Here is a 24,463-nt window from a genome sequence, read left to right on the forward strand (position 1 = left end):
GCAGACCAATATCTCAGCTTTGACTTCTCTGATTTCTCATTGGCTGTAACTAATTTATCCTCTGTGATTTATACCCACCCAGAGATTTAAAAGTCTTTCAGAACTCTACTTTTGCCCAAAAGTACAAAGCTGAAAAAAGTACAAAGCTAGAGTATTTAGCATATTTGGTGAGGACGGTTTACCATCTGATAACTTAAAATGTTCAAGGTGCTTTTACTGATAAATTACATTAGCATGACTGGTACCTTGACAACTCTTTTGGAAATAGTGCACAGTTCAGAAAACACCATGAAAATATAACATACTAAGATGGAATCGATTTCCAACATTTCTGTAACTAAAACCTGTGCTACATAGCTCTAAAAATAGAAGGAGCTATAAAAATACAAAGAAATATGACAAGAGAAAAGAAAAACAGAACATCCAGATTGCCTTTACATTCAGAGGCATCCCAGTGCAACTTGGAAATCAATTATATTCCTCTTTTATTTTAGACAGAAAAGTTATTGAAGATGAAAAGCCTAGTGAAAAGACATAAGAAACAAATCCCAGCACTCAACCTGAGAATTCTTTGCTGATTTATTCCATTGCAACTAACATATTATTATGTCTCACATCTGTTAAACTCTACTCATTGTTTTTACCTTTTTGAAACCCTTCATTTATAACACTCCCTCCATTTTCAGAGCATCTAACTTTTCCACTCCAAAGGGCTACCATACATCCATCAATACGTAAATAGAAGAAACCATAGATTGTAAGTAAATGCTAGTAATAACCCTAATCAACAGACTGAGCAGCACACTTGTCTCATATTGGTGGTTGCAAGGCTCAACAGAAAAACAGAATGTTTTCAAAGAATCTAATACTTCATATATTTCTTTCCATATAAGAAGTTTCCTTAGAATTTGCAACTAGCAGAAAGTCTTATTGTCTTCATCAAAGTGGATCTATTAAAAATAAATATTAACATAGCCATTAAAATGAGTGAATCATTTGTTATTTTTACACAATTTTATCAAAATATTCAGGACTCTATAAACCACCAGCAGAAAGATCCTAAGAGGATCTTTTTACTTGTCTCTGTATTTGGAACAGGATGTTGTAAATTCTTGCTCTCCTTGCAACATTGAAATATTTACATTGACAGTATGTTATCCTTCCTTAGTTGCATTTCTCTTTGGTTTTGTACCATGAAAGCTCCTTTATAGCTTTTGAAGTGAGACAATGAATAGAAATTAGAGATATAGATGCTTCTGAGTCTGTATGAAAGCACTGAAGTGCTCTGTGAGGACATGTATGCAAGGAGTGTTTAAGAGTACAGCCTTCTGCATCCATGTGCGAGAAATTTTGCAGCCAATCCTCAGTCCAGTGCACCAGTTTCTTAACTTACACACAACTTCCTATTAACATAATGCTAAAACAGGGAATGCCAAACCCACCTCTGAACTGCATTGTTCAAACACATCCGTAAGAGCCCAACAGCTCTAGAAGCATTGGAATATGTCAGGCTTTCAGAAATCAGCAAACCCTTCAGAGTGAAGCTAGATTTTCCAGTAATCTTGCAAATTATATTAGCCAGTGTAAATCCAAAGCAGAAACTTGCATATATCTCCTCATGTTAAAGTCACATAGAAATGTCAGAGAGGTTTCTTTTGCCAACTATCCTAAAAGACACCAGAAAACACATCTTCATTCCCTTCCTTCTCTATTGACTGTATTTGTGAGCAAGCCAAATGGTATAGAAAAGTCATTCTTGCTATTTTAACAAGACATCTCCGTATAGTTCCTTTTCTTTTTGTTTCTTTGTTTGTTTTTGTTTATTGAATACAACCTGGCTTTTGGGTTGTCAAAAAAAACACTCCTTTGGGGAAGCAGTGGGGAAGTTTGGGGAATTTTTTTAATTAAAAAATTAAGAATCACCACCCTGTAAGTAGGCTGGGTGACAAAGTCAGTGGGAAGAGCTGTGTAAGCTGCCTTTCCCCTGTTCTCCCATCTGCACATATGGCACTGAGCAGACCCATAGAGATGACCAGATAAAGCCAAGGTCCTTTCACCAGGACAGTTACTTTTTCCTGCCTGCTGATCTTTTCTTGAGCATTATGGGTAGAGCTTCCTTTTCAGCACCCAGATACAAGTGGAAAAAAGCCACTTGTCAAGTACACCCACTGTGTAAATACACATTACTCCTGTGGGCAAGAAGCTTCCCATTCCTCCTCCCCTGCAAGCCTCCCTGCCCCATGCATCCACTGCTTGAAATTAGAAGGCACAGTGAGTCCAGAAGCACCTACCAGCACCTGGATAGCCCACAGCATGGAGTTTGGCAGAGCCTCAATCATGGGAAATAATCTTCACAACATTTACCACGTTACAGAGACAGCTTTTACATCCTTTCTCCTCTGCACTTGTGCTTTGTAAAAGTAAAAAACAGTCTCCCAAAACAGGAGTGCTACAGCTAGGAGCTTGGCTCCCCCTTTCTGACAATTGATGACTCCCAGCAGTCAGTGCCAAATGCCAGCACATTAGCAGCGTGTCTTCTGTGAAAGCACCAGGCCCAATTCAGCAAGAACCACTTGGACAGAAGTGTGAAGGTGCCACAGGAACAGAGTGTGGCAGGGGTAGGTTCATTCTGTCCTTTAAATCTGGAAACACTTTGCACACTTAATCCCATAGCACAGGACTTGAGGCCAATATTGGGTCCAGCCCCAAATGCCTTGCCGGGTCACAGATCCCACACTGCATAATTGTTACTAGCCCTGGTTTTACATATGAAAACAGAGCACAAACCTGCCTTCCTATGAATATCAGCTAATTTTCCAGCTCAAAATTTCTTAACCAGAGGCCATCAGTTTCATTTCATGTTTAAGTAGGAAGAGGATCAAACAGGACTGAAAGTAGTGGTGGCTTTATGAGGAGGTGGTGGAGGAAAAAAAAAAAAAAAAGAAGTCCTTTTGATTAAAAGGTCAAAAAGGTCCTTTAAAGCCACTGAATCTGATGCCCAGCACAGTTTGTCCCCTGGAATTCCACACTGAAATCGCTGATTGAGAAATATACATAATAAATAGCATACATATATATGTATATATGTATATAATAAAATATAACTTCTCTTAAGGGGAATCCCAGGCTGCCTTTCTTTGTGTTAATGATCTTAGGATAACACCACAGATAATTAAACATGTTCAGCCTCCCAAAGAAAGGGAGCATTTTGTGAACAGCACCGAGCATTGCATTTTCCCCACTGACATGGAGATAACATTATACATTGTTGCCTCCAACAAACATACTTACCCACGTGTTAATCTGCATTTTTTTAACTCTTATTAATTTTGCCTATCCCCATAACATCAGTACATTATGTTAAACAGTACTAAGAGGACAGACAGGATGAGAGAGGAATCAATGTTCTTTATCAATTTGATAGGGTGGCTTTAAAGAGACAAGCCATACAATAAAGTTAAGTATAAAAACAAATAATAAAGGTAATTGCAAGAGAGGGGAGGTGAAAGCAAGCAAGTCAATTGGTTTGTTAAAACAGATCACAGATGAAAACCAAAATGTTGCCCATTTAGCCACAGCATCCCTGCAGTAGCAACTTGCAGTTAATTTGCATGTGAACAGTATTACACTTTTATTGCCTACACTCAGGTCAGCCATGAAATGCTGAAATCAGTTGTAACTAACAGACATTTATCACAGTCAGCTGTTATTAATGGCTTGCCAGATGTTGCTAGTAGAGCTTGCTCTATAGAAGACAGAGGTAATAAATACTTTATCATGGTTAAGGTGTAGTGCTTGTCATGTTGCATGCTAGGGACAGTCCTGCAGCAGTTCAGGGCATTGGCTCCTTCTGCAGCTCAGAGCTCAACCTAGAGATTAACAGGGAAAAGGGGCTGCATCTTCCTTGGTACCTGCACAAGTCACACCCAGTGTGCATCATTACGCATCTGCTTGCTCTTTCTGAAGGTCTGTGAATGAGATTATCTCTGTTGTATTGCGTTATTATAACACTCTTATCTAGGCCTCCTGCCCAGTTTTTGTTAGCAGGTAAACCCTACCTGCTCCCTCAGATCCTGTCCACCAAGAGAGGCCAGCTGTGGCTGGGGAAAGGAGTGCTTTTTCCATCTTCCTTTAGAGCTTCTGATCATTCCAGAGTCTCTGGGAGTGCTGGTTTACAAACTCACTGCTCTCTTGGCTTTCAGAGGAAAGCAGTAAAGTGGGGACTGTCTCAAGTCTGCTGACAGCCACAAACATCAGGCAGAAGGAAATGTTTGCTCTGCTGCTGCTCCCTGTTGCCTGCTTGGAGAAGCATCAGAAAAAAAAAATAAAAACAATGTTTCCAATGCAGCTTCATGCACTGGCCTTTCAGAACCAAGTACCAACTGTATAAACTGCGCAAGGAGTAACAGCCCCAAAATAAAGGGTTTACTCACCATTTCAGAGCTCAGTATCTGATAAAAAAAATAAAAATAAATGTTTGTATATAGATAAGGAAGAGGTTCCTATGTGTCTCCCCCACTCTTCCTGAATACATTGCTTTGTATTCTACGTATCTCAGGTCCTCATTATTCATTTCACATGACTCCCACATATTCTGTGTAGATGGAAATAAATATACATTTGCTAACACAAATAAGGTCCATATCAGGATATATGGGAGGTGTGAAAGTCAGAGACAAGCTCAAAATCTTAATCCAATCCTTAAAAAATTATACTAATAATGATAAAATGGTCAGAGTAAACTGGTAGATTTTTCACTCTTCTACCCACACATTATGTCTGGCTAATGCTAACTCTCAGCCAGACTGACCTTTCCATAATTAATATTTCAAAGAACTTTGCTTCTAAAGCCTTTCTTTAAGCATCACCTTAGATGTGCCTGAAAATCACATCAAGACATATGCTATAAGATATTTTTATGGCAAATAGCTTATTTACAGGACAAATTATGTTTTAAGCATTCTAGCTTAAAATCTGTTTGTATGGGTCAAACTCGCTAAATATTTTTCAACTACATATTTTTTTAATGTTTTTTCCCAAGGTGGAAAGTATGGCCATCATGTATAGAACCTGTACTATACTTGTAGGTTAGATTAATAAGGAAATGTGGGTGGCATTCCCAAGAGAGTTAGGAAAAGCTAATACCTTTCTTAGCCCTCCTTCACCCTTCCTCACTCCCAACACCTGTTGTAAGAACCAGTCAAAAAAAAAAAAAAAGCAAACAGCCCAAGTTCAAATTCTGTCTCTACTTCACTCAAAGGCAAATCCAAATCTCACCCCATATAATGGCCATGCATGTTTAACATTAAAAAAATAAAATAAAAAAGAGAAATGTTTTATGAATGGCACCTGCCTTTACTCCTCCCTGCCCTATGACTTTTCAGAGCATTCAGTTATAAATCCAAAGTATTTTTATTTATAGGGAGGCAGACTAATTCATCAGATCCTATTTTGTATTTCCAAATATTGCAAAAAATATCCTATCCAAATCAATCTGTGTAGTTTCCTTTTTCCAGTGCAGTCACCAATCTGAAAGACAGTTGTGTACAAAAATCATACTGTGAAGGCAAATGAGGATATATTTTCAAAGTCTGAAAAGAACTGATCAGATTGCTTCTGCATACTACCCATTGAAAGAAAGAATTGCTTTGAAATTTTGATTTTTGCCAAGAAGTTCTCTGTGTCCATCTTGCTCGCTGCTGGCTAATTACCACCTTTGTAGACAATCTACATGGTGAGATCTCCTTGGAAACTAGCAAGGCTAGGAAAAAAATAAGTCTCTGTATTTGAACTCAGAAATCATTTTGTAGCAATGAAGTAAGGTCCAATCACCTCTAATGTCAACTCATCATGGTATTTACATGAGCAGGAAAATCATCCGATCAGAATAGAAACAAAATATCTTTCTTAGCATATGTCCACATCTTATGAACCACTCATTAACCTCAGAGCTTTGTCAATGACTTCAGAAAGAGAAACATATACATTATAGAGTTGGAAGAATAGAAGTGCCCTACCACGCCAGGATAGAAAGAACACATAAGCCTAGTGGTCCATTCCCCAAAAACTCCCACTGCAACCCTAACCCCTCTGTTAGTGCTCTCAGAGACAACATCCCTTACATACCCATGACAGTGCCCAGACATTTCATTCTGCCTGTCAACTTTCCCCCCACATCTCTGACATCCCAGGATCCTCGTTCCTTTCCAATACACTCATGTTCACTGATGTTCCCACATCAGCACACATACTGGGAAAGCAAAATCAGACCTCTGGGAAAGGTCTTTAAAGGTTTTTTTATTATTATTTTTTCATTAAAAATGAATCCATGTGCACTTTTATGTTTCCTGACTATAAGTCCTCTCTTATAGCTGCTCTCCCTGTTGAGAAAGCCTAGCCACCTACAAAGCCATCAGCCACACCCTTTAGATCAGCCAGGTGAGCTCCCATTGCACTTGAGCTGCTGGGGGACTCAGGCACCACAGTGGGCAGCTGAACCCCTGCATCATTCCTGGCAAAGCATTACCCTTCTGTGGCTGGCCTCAGGCTCACAAATGGGCTTTGAGTTAGTTTTAAACAGAAGCAAAACAGAAACCTATCCAACACACAAGCTAATTTGTTTGCAAATGTGCCAGTCATTTCATGCACAGAAAGCAGATCTGAAGCAGCCAAGCTCTATTTTTACCATCGGTTTTCCATTTAATTTTGCTTTTGGATGCACAAGAAGTGTGTTCTTGTTACCAGCCTATTCATTAATCAAAAGCTCTCTTCCATGGGCTCAATACTTTTATTTACTGCACAGAAGCTTTTTTCTTTTAAAAAGGTCAGCTTCTTTAACAACTATTTCTCTAAGTGAGTCTGACTACATGTACCTGACTAGAAAAGACACAGAATTCACATTTTATCCCAGCATATAGCTTCATGTAGTAGTTCTAACAAGAGCAACCTGTATTTCTGATGTCTATGAGCAAATCCCTGAAAGAAAGCTCATACATTTCATAGGCAAATTTTTTCCCTATACAAATTGGGGGATATATGAAAAGCAGAACAACTCTTTTCTCTCAAGACATCTCAAAGCTATTAAAGCTTTGAATTATTTGTGCTCATGCTGAGCTTCACTAGCTTCAATAAAGATAGATGGGCTTTGCTAGCTGAAGGCTAATGTACCATCCAAAATGTCCATTATTTAAAAAATATAATACCAGTTCAGTCTATTCTGGAAAGACCCATACATTCTGTGGAAAGAAAATTTAAATCTACACAAGGATTTTATTTTTGTATTAAACTATAAATTCAGCCATCCAGAATCAAATGCCATTAAGACTCCTTAACGGATTTGCAAAAACTGCATGTTGTGCTCAAGCCAGCTGGGATAACAGGAGAACCCAGCACTGTCAAATCTTTCTTTTTGTTCAGTAAGGTTCAAGTTACCCTCAAAGTACATTACTTTTAGAGAGTCATAACATGGAAGCAACCTTGGTGAATGATTAATAGATTTCAGTCAGACTGGAAAATAAATAAATAAATAAATAAATATGAAAAAATAAGAACATAACAAAAAGGCTTTTAAATATTTTTTAACAAAATGGAAAGGGGAAAAAAGAAACAAAAACAAAAAGAAAACCTTTACCCAGACCAAAACAGGCATTACAAAATCTTCCATATAATTCCTCCATTTAGAGTTTATTTATTTAATCCTTCTTAACAACCTTATTTGTTGCCTAAAGCTAGGTAAAAAGTTACTGTGAAAAAGAAGTGAAAATCTGAATCCTAAAACTGTTGCTAAAATGCTCTTAGACTTAAGTATTAATTTCACAAACAAAATATCACATTTTTGAAATTCTGAAATTAGATGTTTTTTCCTTCACAAAATATTTTGGAAATTCCTGTTGGTTAAATTGAATTAATCTTATAAAATATTTTGGTGCTTACAGTTCCTTTTTGTTACCTACTTCACTATAATAAAAAAATACAGCAGTTATAGCAATTTTAAAGCAACTCCTTTGATTCGTTCTTTTCAAACAAGTTTATAGACCTTTGTACTTTATTATGTAGCTTAAATGAAATAACATAGTAAATGGTAGTTTAGACACCACTGAATTGTTTATTTCAACATAAAGAGTTGCCATTTGTTGACATGGAAACATTTTTCTGTGTTTTTGGTTTATATTTTCAGTCATGTTGGACCTGAGATTGTAGTTGCCTGAATATGTTTTTAACAAATTCATATGTAGATGAGAGTAAAATATCCTGTACAGCTGTTTCACATTGCACACATTGCAGCTAGTGTATGTGGATTTCTTTCAAAATAAACAAAGGTAAGAAAAAGTTTCGACTGAAATTAAATATATGTTCATTCAATCTTTTGTTCTGCTTCAACTAAATGACTTAAATAATAATAATAACAATAACAATAATAATAATTTAAAAAAAAAAAAAAAGCATGAGCTGAGTCAGGTTTATTTTCTTGCACTACAATTTTCTTTGGAGACAAAGCCATGGACTCTGATCTAAACAAATCTGTCACTGAACATGGAAAGTCCTTCTATCAAAAATGGGCATCAGTCAGATCCAGGCTATGCCTACACTGTCTGAAAACAAAAGCATACATCCCTTCTGGCTCCACGCAGAGTGGGAGCAATGTTTTTGAAGATGCTTCATAGGGAGATTGTGGTAAATAGCTATCTGTGAAAAATATATATGACTGTAAAAGGGTAGTTTTAGGAGCACCATTTATTGTACCTCCCTCTTATACAAATTCTTTGGCATCTGATAGTGAAGTTAACTCAGTCTGTTTTCATGACACTGTTAGGAATTTAATATTTTTGAGACCTCCACATACTTTCAAATTTTGCTATACTTACCTTTCAGAATCTAACTGAAGATCTATAGGAGATCTAAAAACTTAAATATTAGCTAAAATTTCAAAAGTGACTGGGAGGAGGCCAAACAGAGGTGATTGATAAGGATCATTTCCTTAGGAAATATAGTTAATGTACTATTCTGCACATACTGTTTCCAGGTTATCAAAATGCCACAACCTGAAACAAAACATTGATCCAGCTCAAATTATGATTTTTTTTCTTTAATTTCTTTTCCTAAAAGTCTTTTTAAATGTCACTTCCATCTTTATTTCTCTCTTTTCATTTTTTTTTCTCTGCAGTCTATAAACTGCACAAAGTAGAAATGGGAAGTCAGTAGCAAGAAACTTGGTATTTGTATTTCACTGCAACTTCTTTTGGCAGAGAAAGTGGATGAAGCCACCGATGGTTGCATTATTTAGCTTACAGAAAACAGCCAGAGCCCTGGTATAAACCACAACAAATAAAATGGAAAGAACATGGCATCTGTTAAGATAGATTGAGTGATTGTAAGAGGGATAAATGGCAGGCCCCCATGATAGTTTTTGTGCAGCAGTGTTTGTATGGAAGAGTTTGTGGTTATAAGTTATACTGTTATACCAAACAATGTCATCTTATCCAACAGACAAGCTTCATACATAAACCAAGTAACCACCATGAGAGACAGCAGCAGTCACAAAAACCTTGTTTCCCTATTTCCTATGAGAATAATCTTAGTATTTTTTTTCAAGTGTGCTATAAAGTTAAATTAAAATCTTGTCTGACTTTTGTAAGGGAGGAATATTTTGCTCCTCTGAAGCACGTTGCCTAGAAGCAGAAGCCACTGAAATCTTCCCTTGACTTGCAAAGAAGTTATAATGAAAGAAATCTCCATTACCAGATAAAAAGCAAAATAAGTTCTTGACTGTTTCACTTTTCCCAGTCTTTCCAATACTTTCTGTAACTTCATCTGACAGTAATAGCAGAAGGAAAACCAATACACTTAGGCAATGTCTGTGACCTTGGGGCAGCCTGTTTGGGGTATAGCTGGATGTAAACTGAGGGGAAGAAGAGAACGTAATTTTAAAAGGGGCGTTTGTAACATTTTTTCTTTCTTATTTTGAGAACTGGGGGACCAGGGGAGGGGATTGGTTATCCGTACTTCAAAGTCACTCTGTTCTCTGCAGTCTGTATTTCTTGGAAAAGCAGACATAGCAAGTGACAGTTATTTCTAACACAAACATCTCATCTTCACTAATGGCTTTCTCACTGTTCTCCCAAAGCCTTGCTTCTCTGGAAAGCTGCTGGTAGGCAAAATCAGCTGTAAAATAGCAATCAATCTACTTTGTATCACAGCACACACACACACTACTCACAGCACCAACACCATGTTGTCTCCCCAGCAGAAGGTTGTCTTGACCTAGGGAAAGTTTACTCACTGTAGGTGATGTTTTACAGAGGAAAGTTAAACACTCAATTTCGTTTCTGATCCTCTAAACCTAAGCTGATCAAATTCAAGATCTGGATCAATAATATAGTATCTTCTGCTCCTTTCTGAGGAAAGTACTATAAATTCCTGCACTTGGTCTGCAAGCTTACTTCATTGCGTAAGTTACTGACTTCAGTGGACTACTGCAGCATACTGATGGAATATGCTTCTTCCTTTCTGACAAAAATACTCTTCTCCATTCTTCCTATGCCTTATACTTATGATAGTTCATTGATCAAAGAAAAGAGAGCTGTCAGGGTATGTCTGTGCAGCAGTCAATATTGTTCCAACACCTGCTGAAGAAGCTGTATGCATATTCAGGAACAGAGCTGTCTCAAGGTCTTTCAGCAATGCAGAAGAAAAAAAAGAAAAAAAAAAAATGTATATGGCTGTCCCAAGGATTAGGATTCAAGTAAAAAAAAAAAAAAAAAAAACTGTCTCCGATAGAGTTGGGAGAGAAAACTTCTGGCTTCTCCTATCAACAGGAAAGTGCAAAAACTGTTGGTTGCAATTCCTTCTGCAAGGGTCTATTTATCTCCACCATAGTGACTTAACTGAGCAAATAAACTTTGACTAGTACAACAGCTGCCTGCCCTCATTTCTAAACATTTAACATACTAGAATAGACTCCAGATCCCTCATCTACTATGCTAAACAAAAGAAGGTCAGGAATCGTTCTGCAGCCTTGCAAGCAAGGGAGGGGTATGGACCACCCATATCATGCTGCAGGGCACTTGGTCCTGAAGTCTGTGTTGCACACCAAGGTTATATGTTGCTTGAGGCAGATGATGGCATGAGGGTCTGTGGAGATGCTTGAGGCAGCAAAGCCTGCTTGGATAGAGTTCAATGAGACAATGAGAGTGAAAGAAGCCAAATGTGATGCATTCTCATTTGTGCTATCTAATGGGAACAGTACCTGGCACATACTATCAAATCCCAAACCACTCCCATGTATTGTCTCAGAGTACTATTGGCATGGCCTGAAGCCAATATGGGCAGCAGGCTAATATTTAGCAATACGCATATTCGGCACTGGACAGGCCAGCCAAGCTCCTATTCACACTTCAGCTTCCAGAAATAACCAGGAGAACTCCACAGATGTCAGTGACATTACAGTTGCAGAATTAGATGTGTCAATTATCTATACAAAATATCCAGCTGATCAGTTAATTTTTGTCTCTAGAATTTTAAGTTGTGAAAAAAAAATATGGAAAAAAAATCATGAGAAGGGACTAATCTTCCCAATCTCTAATCAAAAACTTGAGAACTTTCTTTTTCAATGAACTCAGTAAGGAAAATATATGCAGACCTCACAGAAATTCCTTGGAAGCTAAAAAAAAAAAATCAACAGCTAAGATGCAAAAGAGATGCTATAGATAAGATGAATAGATAAGATGAGATAGGTAAGATGCTATAGACAAGATGAAGCCAGACTTTTCAGAAGTGCATCAGGAAAAACAAGGATCAATTTGCACAGGTTACAGCAAGGGGAACTACAAAAGGATACAAAAAAATGTTTCCAGTGTGAAGGATACAGCACTGGAACAGGGCCCAGAAAGGCTTTGGAAACTCCTATCCTTGACCCTGAATACCATCATCCAACTTTGAAGATGTCCAGTCTAGAGCATGGGGTTGGCCAAGAAACATTTAGAGGTGCATTCTGACCCAAAATGTTCTATGATTTTTTTTAAAACACAAAGTTTTTTTTTTTTAAACACAAAGTTTTAAACTAACATTCAGGTCAATGTACTTCCTTCATTCTTTCTCCTTTTCTTCATACAAGTCACAGAAATGAAATTGTGAGTTCTCAGTAAATGTCTGAAGAACTACCACAACTTACAAGTAAAAATTTTGGCATTGGCATACGTGATAGTAACTAGCTGATATAGCTATAGTTTAGTAAAAAGAAACTCTTCCAGGGGCACAACAGACAATAACACTTTACTGAAATTCTGGGACATATACATCTGAAGCAGAGGCATCAGAAGGGAAACAAGTGGCCAGCTTTTGCAGCTATTAAGGCCTGTCAGCACTGTGAATCATTAATTATCCCTATTATCTCTACTACAACAGCTGTCAGTAGCTTTACCACATGCAAACAGTAGAAATGAGACAAGCTCTCCTGTTGCCCAGTGGCATGATTTAGGGACACCTGCATTCTCTCTGCCACTGACCTTGCTCCACTGCTTGCAGCAGATGTGGTGATCATATGCATTTTCCAAGTGCACAGATGCTTTCTTTCTATGTTTCCCATTGTCTTCATTGGCTAGGACAAGAACACTATAGCAAGAAAGACTGAGGTCTGATTTTTTTCAAAAGTGTAGTCCTCTGACTTCTTTGTATGTTGCTATGAATATGTGGCATGCCAGAGTCTCTGATTTTAATGCCAGCCTTGCACACTTATCATGAGCAGCTATCTTGATTTTGCCTTCCTTGTAGGTTTCCAGTGTCTACTTTACCATTGGTACACAAGTGGGAAGGGTAGCCAAAGGAAGTGAGCATGAGATAAAGATGATAGACCATCTGCTACACAGGAGTAGAAGGAGTTTTAAGTTGAACATATAGTTAATGACAAAGATGACTTGCACTGTCCAGGGGAATTTCATAAAAAAGAGCATAGCATAAGCCATACTGCACGTGTGATATCATCAGTAACCCATAGATATGCTGAGTCTGCTCAAAATAATGGCACATAGACTGCACTGAACTGGGCCCCCAGGAAACACCCTGGATTGGCTCCAGTCACTACATGTGTAAGTGGGTCAATGACTAGCCTATATGCTGAAGTCAAAAACAGTAGGTAACGTGTAAATCCACACACAGTTTTAGGGAAAACCTCACATAGTCCAGAACTCCAGCTTGAGATTTTCTGGAAGTCAAAAGTCTTATAAAAATTATGTTTAACCAGACTAATCAGACAAGAGCAAAGACAAACAGGATTTTCTTCTAGAAGAATAAGGAGCAGCAAACTCTCCTTATACTATAAATCTATTTTTAATGCCAGGCATTTGCACAAGAGATAAGTCTGAATTAACATTGACTCCAAGCACTCAGAATTCAGGTAGTAAACAAGTTTTGTAATCCAGTTTGAGGTTCCTAGCTTAAAGAAAGGCAAATGATGTTGAAAATTTACTGTCTCCAAACATCTTTGCAGGTTCAGAATCTACAGCCTTTTTATACTTAACCACACGCATAACGCAGCCCAGGATGTCTGGCTTGCCTGTGCTTTAAATGAAGCTACATGTAGCAAAGCAGATGTAAAAACAGCATTCTGGAGCCTTTAGTGGTAAATTTTGTGTCAAAATTGGTTAGAAACCAATATAAAAACTATAAGGTCAAATGATTACCAAAAATGGAATCATGTTTTATAAATTCACCTATCAGCATCATTTTTCATCCTCCATAATAAAAAGGTCAAGAATTAGAAATTCGTGAAAATGTTCATACCATGGAGAGGCACAGTGTTACTCAGACTGATTTTTTTTTTTTTTTTTTTTTTTTTTTTGCAACTCTGCAGGCTTAAAAGAAATGAAAATAGTAGAAATTTATTTCTATTGAGTTGGATTAGAAGGCAATAATGAAGCAGGTAACATGAAAAAACAAGGTGTCATCTTTACAGCCACTTTTCTAATCATAAATATACTTCAATTTGCATTTATTTTCTAGTGAAAAATGCAGCTGAAATAAATTTAAATCATACTCATGCTCTCTCTGAATTTATATTTATGATTCTATGGGTGCAAATAAGTAATTTGGCACTTGAAGAAATTTGACAAGTCAGTGTTTATTGAATAGTTCAACATTTTAAAATGAGAAATAGACAACGTTCCCAGTTGAGTGAATAGGCAATCTTTCATTGATTTCTACAGCACAGGACCAGATCCTAATTTCTTTCTTTCTTTTTCAGAGGAAAATCTGCATTTTTGATAATGACTGCTTACAATTGTTAGCTGATTACAAAAGGCTCCTTTTTTTTTTTCTTTTTTTTTTTCTGTAAATAAGGTTTTCTGTCCTCATACCACATGGTGATACAATGTCACACAGTACAGATTATCTGCTTTCACTGAGAGGTTTACAGGCTGAGTTCATCAAACAAGCAAATCCCCCTCTATTCCAAGAATACCTGTTCTTGTGCCCTCGATGGTCATCAGACTGAGATTCTACAAAGCTCTTAAATGGTGACTAAAACAAATGAGGGATCAGGCAAAATATTTCAAAAGCTCCCTGTCTGCTTCCTCTGTCTGACTTCTCCTTACATTACATGCAAGAAAAGAAACAAAAAGACCTAGGCTTAGACCAGAGTATTGAACATAGTGGAAAATCTCTTGTAGTGTACAATACTATGTATGACTTCTCTTGATACCAAAGACTAATGGTCTTCCAGAGACAGTAGGGAACAGTAATATCCACCTGGTACTGTCAAATATTCCATAGGTGAGCTCAGCATCAGGAAATCTTGTGGTCACAGCAAATGAGAGGTGAATACTGATTACTATTCACAAAAGGCAAGCTTGGACCCTATCAATGCAAACATCTGCTTAATTTAAAATTTGCACTTGTCCTATCAGAAAAGTGAGGAATGACTCGCAGACAGAAATCACAGTGAAAACTACATCTGCACAACATTTGTATCTGTGTGATAAAGTCCATGGGAGTAGTCTGTAGGTTGTAAATGTTTTATTTTTTTTTCATTAGAGATTTTTTAATAAATTTGCACACAGTTTACAACTATGCTAGAAGAAATAAAATTAGTCTACTCAATTGCCGTGAAACTGTCACTGAACTGCCTATATCAGCTTCTATTGCAAAATGGTCAGTTACAATTTGTAATGTTCTCTGTTGAAACATCTAATTATTTTGTAGGACATCCTACAGTCAAAATAAGCTATGAGCATTAAATTTAGACAAGTATGCCCTTTGCATGACTCCTTTTGGTTTGCGCTTATACAACATCATGACAAGATCTCTGAAGGACTACCAAAATACAAAAAGTTACATTGCTGATTATAAAACAATCACTTAACAATTATAGTAATATGTTGTGTTCACAGCCATGAAGGTTATGAAAGCATAAGTACAGCTCAAAGTTTGTTGTTGACACCGGATTCATGTCCTTCCACGGACTCTAAATAAATATATGTGCTTAGAAACATTGGATTGTGCCTTTCCAAGGCTGTCATAGAATAGACAAGGCTGGAACACTATCACTGGTTGCATTTTCACTAGAAAATAAAACACTCCTGAGCACTGCTTGTATGGTAAAATTCCTAGGAAAACCCCTGCTGTGTTTTTGTGTACTGAGTACACACAGTTCCTTGCTGCATTTCAGGTATTAGCATGGGACATATCTTAGGGATATGGTTTAGTGGGGACTGCTAGCGTTAGGTCAGAGGTTGGACTCGATGATCTTGAGGTCTCTTCCAACCTAGAAATTCTGTGATTCTGTGATTCTGTGATTCTGTGACATGGACCATTCACAATGAGCAGACTAAATAAGCCTACCCTACACTGAAAACAATGGGAGAGAAATATTACAAACTTGGGCTGTACTACCCCACTTAACCTTCATGTTAAAGAATAAGCCTGGGCACATTTAATTAAGTGATATAGACACAGCCAGTATGTACTGCTATGATGAAACACAAGTGAACTATTCAGGGACATATTCAGAGAAGTCCTTCTTGTTATTTGCTGGAAAATGAAACAAATCACTGAAATCTCATACGTGTTTTATGTATTTGCCTGAGAGTCTCACTGGAACAAATATTTTGAACAGAGTCTACTCTAAATTAGCATGGCATTGACACCTGGCCATTGTGGTGTTCAAACAAACATAATGTTTACTGTCAGAGGGGGAAGTGTTCAAAAGTACCCTTTTTTTTTCTGTGCAGATTAATAATGTGTATATATTTTTGTCAAGAAGAAAAATGGAGAGAGTAAAAATAGCTCTCAAGTGAGATAGCTGCTATTCACTCCCCTGTTCCTGGAACCGTGACAGCCATTATATAACCAAAAAGAAAATTAAACGAAATAAACAGCATAAGCTAATTGGGTTTATATCAAGTAAAAATATAATTAGTCAAAGCATTTTGTGGCAAAGGCTCCCTCAATATGTGGCAGTTCCTCAGCCTCACTGGTGAACAGGGATCGTGCCATGTGATTAAAACTTATTCATCAAGCATTTCCATGGAAACATAGAGATGCACAGTCCTTGGATCACTTACTTCAGGAACTGCTGCTCCCGTGGTTCACTCTGGAATGAGAACTCTGATCACCCCATGATGGGCTGTAGTTCTGCCCTAGAAATCTCCCCATACAGGTGTTTTTGGGGTCTCATTGCAGAGACATTTGGTCAAGTGAAAGAATAAAAAGGCATAAGGAAAAAGAAAAAAGAAAAAAAAGGAATTAAAAAATTGGTCTTAATTTTTCCTCTCAGAGGCAGCCTGTGAGTTGAGAAATGGCAGCACTGGAAAGAGCCTTAAGAATTTACAAAATGGCCAAATGCCTCCAGGGAGATTATAATGACTGCAAGACTGTTAGGTAGATGATATACTGAGAGAGACTTAGGTTAAATGAAGTCAGTGGGTTTGGTTGTTAGAAGCTGTCCTTTTATGTATGCAGGCAGGATCCAGCTCTGGTGCTACTTCTCAAGTTTAAGGAAAATTCTCACATTTTATGAGACCCCCTTATAGTGACAGTGGCAGCCCACCAACGTGTGCTATGAGCACAGCAGCTCCGTGCTTCAGCTACAAAACCTATGGCTGCTTGAGAAAACATGGCTCTTAGCTCTGTTTGTCACTCATCTCATGCACCATAAAAGGCAGGTAATGCTGGTTGTGATGCACAAGGGTTTCATAAGCACAGAGCATTTTGAAAGCATGAGAAAAATTTTGTTGTGTGAATAAAACATGCTTCTTTGCTAGGAAGTACTTCTGTAAGAAATAAACACGTTATGCAAAGTAGGTTAGATGGGTCTGTCAACTGCATGAAGTTTAACAAGGCCAAGTGCCGGGTCCTGCACCTGGGGCGCAATAACCCCAAGCAGAGCTACAGGCTGGGAGAGGAATGGTTGGAAAGCTGCCAGGCAGAGAAGGACCTGGGAGTGATGGTGGACAGTCGGCTGAATATGAGCCAGCAGTGTGCTCAGGTGGCCAAGAAGGCCAACGGCATCCTGGCTTGTATTAGGAACAGCGTGACCAGCAGGGCTAGGGAGGTGATCGTCCCCCTGTACTCAGCTCTGGTGAGGCCGCACCTCGAGTACTGTGTTCAGTTTTGGGCCCCTCGCTACAAGAAGGACATCGAGGTGCTTGAGCGGGTGCAGAGAAGGGCGACAAAGCTGCTGAGGGGCCTGGAGAACAAGTCCTACGAGGAGCGGCTGAGGGAGCTGGGCTTGTTCAGCCTGGAGAAGAGGAGGCTCAGGGGCGACCTTATCGCTCTTTTTAGGTACCTCAAGGGAGGCTGTAGCGAGGTGGGGGTTGGCCTGTTCTCCCACGTGCCTGGTGACAGGACGAGGGGGAATGGGTTTAAGTTGAGCCAGGGGAGTTTTAGGCTAGATGTTAGGAAGAACTTCTTCACTGAAAGGGTTGTGAGGCACTGGAACAGGCTGCCCAGGGAAGTGGTGGAGTCACCATCCTTGGAAGTCTTCAAAAGACGTTTAGATGTAGAGCTTAGGGATATGGTTTAGTGGAGGGCTGTTAGCGTTAGGTTGGAGGTTGGACTCGATGACCTTGAGGTCTCTTCCAACCTAGAAAATTCTGTGATTCTGTGATTCTGTGATTCTGGGTGCAGCATATGATTGGAAGGCATCCCTGGGATGGGTACATCCCTTCAGATTTCTCCTGATGCCACTGATAAAAAGCACCTGTTTCACCTCCCATGCCTGTTAAGGTTTTTAATACACTTAGGTCTAGTGTATATTTGCCTTTAGTAGCAAGTAGTCTCAAAGACAACAGGTGACACCTGCACCTTGTCTCTGCCCATGCCAGCCTCTAACAGGGAGGGGAAAGCAAAATATTCACAATGCCTGAACCATAATGGAACACATTAAACCAGCTTTACTCATCTAACATACATAGCATTAAAGCTTCAAAAGCCAGAGCCTTTGTAGGCTGTTCATGAGTATTTCAGGAGTCTGTTACTGCAGCGATGTGATAGCTCCTGTGGACTGAAATTTCCTTAGGCACAATAGAGTTAAGTATAAAGTGTAAAGCCCTAACTTCAAATTTTCTGGCTTTGGCTTAAGTCTGCCTCACAAGGTTCCTTTAATGCCTTTTCATTGTGTTTATTTCGTCATACATTATACAGCATTAGTGATAATCCAAGCAGGCACACTGTCACCAACTGGGTTAAGTTCATCCATAACTGACTGGTTTGGGACATGATTTCAAGTGCTGCCACTACAGTCAGACAAAATAATGCTATCTTAAGACACAGTGGCAAACTGCACAAGTGGCACAGGACGGAGTATACAGTCCTAAAACACAAAATTGCTACCAGGTTCCATGCTACTCTCAGCCTCTATGCCTCTCTTTTAACACAAGCTATGGGGCTGAACAGAGGCTTAGCTGTCACTGGTGCAGGCCAGGAGAAAATACAACCAGTCTACAGCTTTTTTTTTTTTTTTTACCTGTGTGCTTCAGTCACCCCTAAAACTTTACAAGAGCCTGCGATCTATCTCCATAGGGATGAATCTGCACATTTTGAAAGAGCTACAGGTACTATGAGACACCACAGCCTGCTACATAATACTTGCAGTGAAGAGTGAGAGAACAAAACAATATTCGAGTCACACTGACTCACCAAGAGCACCCCCACGTGCAAGTCCCCTCTTTAGATAAGAGTCCAGGCCTTCCCCAGTAGCTCCTTCACATGAAAGAGTTTGGGTCTACTGCCCAGGACAGTGCAAACTGGGAACACCCAAGCCCATGGGGTGCCAGGAGCATGACCACAGAGTCAGGACGGAGCTTTGATGGATTTATGCACTGATTTCCCAGAAGGGCCAAAGGTGGTCAGAGCCAACAGGAGCTCAGGGAGATGAGGCACTTCTCAAACCCAAGATGCTTGTGCCTGGCTCTCTGCTTGAGGGTCACTACCTGTAGCAGGACTGGGCAGCCCACTGCAGAGCCTGCTCAGAAGTTAGCAGAGGATATAGCTGTAAACGGTGGCTATTGCAGGGTGCACTGACAACATGCATGTCAACACCCTGATTGTTGAGCAAGGGCATCTCTGTAAACCAGTGGTACGTTATCACATCAATGTCATTTTGTTCAGAGCTAGGCATCCAGGCAGAGTAAGGAGGAGCCTTTTCCCTTCCCAGCCTGACAATAGAACAATAGCTATCCAGAAGGGAGAAAATTAAGAGTACAAGAGCAGAAATTCCCACTGAAACAAGCCCCAGAGTGCATAAGGCTTTATAGTAAAAGGACAACAATTACCCAAGACCTCACCAGGTCCTCGTCTTCAAGCAAAATGCATTTGATTAGACCACTTTCCTTCTCAGTAAACTCTTCTTTCTTGTACATAAACATAACTTCATATATTAATGAAGACATTTATCTCAAAATGCTGGGAAGCAAAAAGAAAAAAGGCAGTTACTGTTGTTTCTGTGTTTTATATTCTTGTAAGACATACTGGGGAGCACTCTGTAGGCCCATGTCATTAGAGAAAAAGGTACACTTGAATTAAAGGCCACAGGCATACTGAATTCAAATAAAATCATGTTCTGAAGTACTGAACATTTTACATTACTGGCAGAAGGACACACAGTTCTCTGTCTCAGTATCAGTGAGACATTGATTTTCTGTAGAAATGTGCTTGAATTGGTCTTGGTATATATTACACTAAAGCCCATCTTTCCTTCAACAGGAATAGCACTAGCTCTTGCTGAACAAAAATGTTTGTGGTTGCTGTTTTGGGGGTTTTTTTTTGGTTGGTTGGTTTGTTTGGTTGTTGTTTTGTTGTTGTTGTTGTTGTCTGTTTGATTTTTTGTTTTATTTAAACTTATTTAATACTTTCCCCACAGCAATGCAATTGATAGAAAAAATACCTCAACAGTTGCTCATTTGCTCTGCTCATCTTGACTGAAACCCTCAAGCAAATCCATTTCCTCATTTATATCTACTGTCTCCCAGATATTTCTTGGTGCATAAAAAAGCTCATTTATTACTCTATAAGGGGGATAAAGGGAAGAAAGATTTATTAGAACACATCTTGCATAATTTAAATATGTGTGTAGATATACACACTGTAGGATGTAGGACCTGATAGACAGGACAGAAGAGCACATTCCTTCAGAGTATTTCTATTTAGCAATAAATTGAGGATGCTTGACATCATTTGACTTACGCATTTTGCATCTGATAGGTGAGCAAAGAACTAGGATGATAATTTTATTTATTCATAGTGATATCGTGTTGGTAATACAGAAATAAGTTGTTTGTTAACTTAGAGAAATAATAAGAAAAATAATGTCTGCCTTTTTCTTGTTTGTTTGTTTTTAATGGCAGCTAACGTACTGGAAGAAGACTCAATGGAGCAGGACATAGAGAGCCCTGTCACTATTCATCAGCCAAAGTTACCCAAACAAGCTAGAGAGGATCTGCCAAAAAATCTAAACAAAGAATGTGCCAAGAGAAAAATCCAGAGGTATGTTAGGAAAGATGGGAAATGCAACGTCCACCATGGGAATGTCAGAGAGACTTACCGTTACTTGACTGACATCTTCACTACTTTAGTCGATCTGAAGTGGAGGTTCAACCTATTGATTTTTGTCATGGTTTACACAGTGACTTGGCTCTTCTTTGGAATGATCTGGTGGCTAATTGCCTACATGCGAGGAGATATGGATCATATAGGGGACAGCACGTGGACCCCCTGTGTCAGCAACCTCAATGGGTTTGTCTCAGCCTTTTTATTCTCAATCGAGACAGAAACCACCATTGGGTATGGTTACCGGGTCATCACGGACAAGTGTCCCGAGGGAATTATTCTGCTTTTAGTTCAGTCCGTTTTAGGTTCTATCGTCAACGCTTTCATGGTTGGCTGCATGTTTGTGAAAATATCCCAACCCAAGAAGAGGGCAGAAACCTTGGTTTTTTCTACAAATGCAGTTATTTCCATGCGGGATGGAAAGCTGTGTCTGATGTTCCGAGTAGGAGACCTTAGGAATTCACACATTGTAGAGGCATCAATACGAGCCAAGTTGATCAAATCCAAACAGACAAAGGAGGGGGAATTTATACCACTCAACCAGACAGATATCAACGTAGGTTATTACACAGGGGATGATCGTCTCTTTTTGGTTTCACCACTGATCATCAGCCATGAAATTAACCAGCAGAGTCCTTTCTGGGAGATTTCCAAAGCCCAGTTGCCCAAAGAGGAGCTAGAAATTGTTGTAATCCTAGAAGGAATGGTGGAGGCAACAGGTAACATTTCTTATACTTTGTGTAAGGTAAATGCTTTAATTTTAGAAAGGAAAACCAGTGGTTTTACTTCTCTTTAACAGAATCACTCCTACAGTCATTACATTTGCAAAAGGCATCAGTTATCTGGTTAGCTTCAAAATTAAAAGCATGCCCAGTTTAATTGTCTGTTCCATCTTGCCTAATGAAATTAGTGTTGTTTCTGCTCTGTTTGGAAAATGGGATAACATTTCTCATTTTCTAAATTTTTCACAGCATGTCACCCAGTTATTTGTCATTCGATTGCAGGAGCAACTCAACCACTAGGACCGTGTGGGATAAAATGCTTTAGAAAAAAAAAAAAATCATTACAAAGCTCTGTTTATGATTAACATGGAAGTACCATAGTTCCTGCTGCTTCCAATCACCCATGGGTAACTGCAGAATAACTGCCTGTCACATGAAATTCCTAGTTTATTTGGATCCAGTCAGAAGTGATAATGTGTTCAGCTTTCTCTTTTTGCTTGTTTGTTTGCTTGTTTTTGTTTTAACTTGTAACTTGGGGCTTGTTTCACTTTAGTTCACAAAAGATCTGTCTGATTTTGTATTTCACTGAGGCCCCCTACACACTGCAGAAGTGTACAGAACACTTAAAGCTGGTACACATAAATAAGGCATATTATGTCACCAAAGTCTTGTAGAGAGGCTGTTTGGTCATTAACTACAATTATACAGCAGAACATCAGGTCTCAGTCTATGCAGAGAAAATAATGCTTGGAATTCACAGTAATGGACTAGCAATGTTTCTTCTTTGCATTAAAGCCAGAATAGTAGGCGGATGCTTTCTCTCAAACTGCTGTACCTACTGCAGTCAGAGTACTGATATACTTAGTTTAGGAGCTGCAGAGATGTTTTTCCTGTTAATGACAGCATCAATCTCTGAATTGAGTAAACATAAACAATACAAGGGAATGGTGATTAGGAAATGAAGAAATAATGTGCTTGGGGAGGAAATACTGAGTAGAGAAATAGAAGATCTAGATTTGCCATTTTCCTCCACTACTGTAACAAAAGCTAGGAAAGTTTAAGGATGCAGATTACACTTCTCTGACAGAAGTATGACCTTCCTAACCCTGACTCATGTTTTGCAACTGGAGACAGGAAATAAAGAGCAGTCTCTTACCAGAACATGTGTGTGTGTTTCACACATCTATTATGTGGTGTCAGAAGAAAACTGCATTTGTCACCATATAATAAACGTGTGAGACAAAAATGGAGAAAAAAAATAAAAATGAAAGGAACTTGGCAGAGAATCTGAAGCAGTAAATGTAAAGCTTCCACATTTTCCAGGAAATAGGTGGCACTGAAGAGAAATCAAAGAGATGAAATGTTTACTGTTACTGATACATGCAGTAGGCACAAAGGTTTCAAACATCTGCATCACCTTTGGATGAGAAGATGAGAAAATTGCTGGTTTTTAGCTGAAATATTCTGAAATTTCTGTACTACAGTCAAACAAACTTGACATCCCAAAGAATGGTAGATATTTCCAGGTTTACTGAACAATGTTTTCCAGCAAAATGATTGTCAAGTAGTAGAAGTATAAAAGGCATCTCACTGAAAATACATATACGATAAAAAGACAGTATACTTCTGCAGTGAATCCAATGTAGCCATACTCTCTTAAGCCTTGGAGTTTTTCGCTATTTCACCCTCCCACCCCTACCTCCTATTGACCCCTGCATAATCACACAGACCTCTATGCCCTCCTTTGATGCTCTGATACTGACGCCAATCTTCCACTCAGTCATTATCAGTTTTCACTGAAAAAGGTTGCCTCTCAGATCGCTTGAGCTGGCAAAGCTATGAGAAAATTCTAGAAGAAGTCTGGAAGTCCATAGCAACAAAGAGACTGGACACAATGGTTTGAAAACCTGTTGAAAACAGGTTTCAGAAACACCAGGGTAAAAGTGTTACTCTGCAGCTGGATAGGCAGCTACATTTCCCATTTTCAGCTGCCGCATTTTGTTCTGTTTGGGTCATCTCTCTAGCATGCATATAACACAAAATATGAGGGAAGGGTGCTGTATAATGCCCCTTAACTGTGGCATCATGAAGACTAATGTCATAATTACTAGTACATTTTCTAAAACATGTTTGTGTGGTAGTTACTTGTGTTTTTCCACATGCATTGTGTTACTTTTGCTGAAGGTGCAACCAGGTCAACATTCTACCAAAACTAAAGACTTCCATTTTTTAACTTTACAAATATTTTCCATTTACATATGCAAACAGTGAAAGCAAATTTTGGCCATCATATATTCACTTTTCCTTCTTACACCAAATGTAGAGAAAGAGCAGCAAGAGATGTTGCTTATTGCAGCAATCTCCAACCCTGTAGAGCAAGCAACATACTACGCATCACACCTTCCAATACTGATCAAAGCCATAGGATATAGAAACATTAAAGCTAAAGCTAAGAATCTGCAACATTAGCTATAGCAATATCATTCAGTATTGTTTTACATGGGACAAACACAGCTGGATATCATTATCTTACACTATTCATCAGAAAAGTCACTTTTCTTTTTTTTTCATTTGGTCAGTGACCAATTCCGATCAAGTGAAAATAACCCTTTCTCAGTTTTCAGAGTCTCCCCACTCTGGCAACAATTATCTCTTTAATGAGTAATGAAGTAACATAGTGCAAAATGATAAGTATAAATATTTGC

General features: G+C 38.7%; 1 protein-coding gene across 2 annotated transcripts in view; it reads left to right on the forward strand.

Annotated features, from left to right (window-relative positions):
* The window catches only part of KCNJ6 (potassium inwardly rectifying channel subfamily J member 6), a 162,923-nt gene that overhangs the window by 97,716 nt on the left and 40,744 nt on the right, over positions 1-24,463 (forward strand). For both annotated transcript variants that reach the window (XM_084528846.1, XM_084528845.1), the window contains one exon: positions 20,835-21,755. In XM_084528846.1, the coding sequence (XP_084384972.1) occupies positions 20,858-21,755 (898 nt within the window). In that variant the 5' untranslated portion in view covers positions 20,835-20,857. The remainder of the gene's footprint in view (positions 1-20,834; positions 21,756-24,463) is intronic.

Source organism: Aythya ferina, assembly GCF_964211825.1.
Source record: "Aythya ferina genome assembly, chromosome: 1".
Taxonomy (NCBI): domain Eukaryota; kingdom Metazoa; phylum Chordata; class Aves; order Anseriformes; family Anatidae; genus Aythya; species Aythya ferina.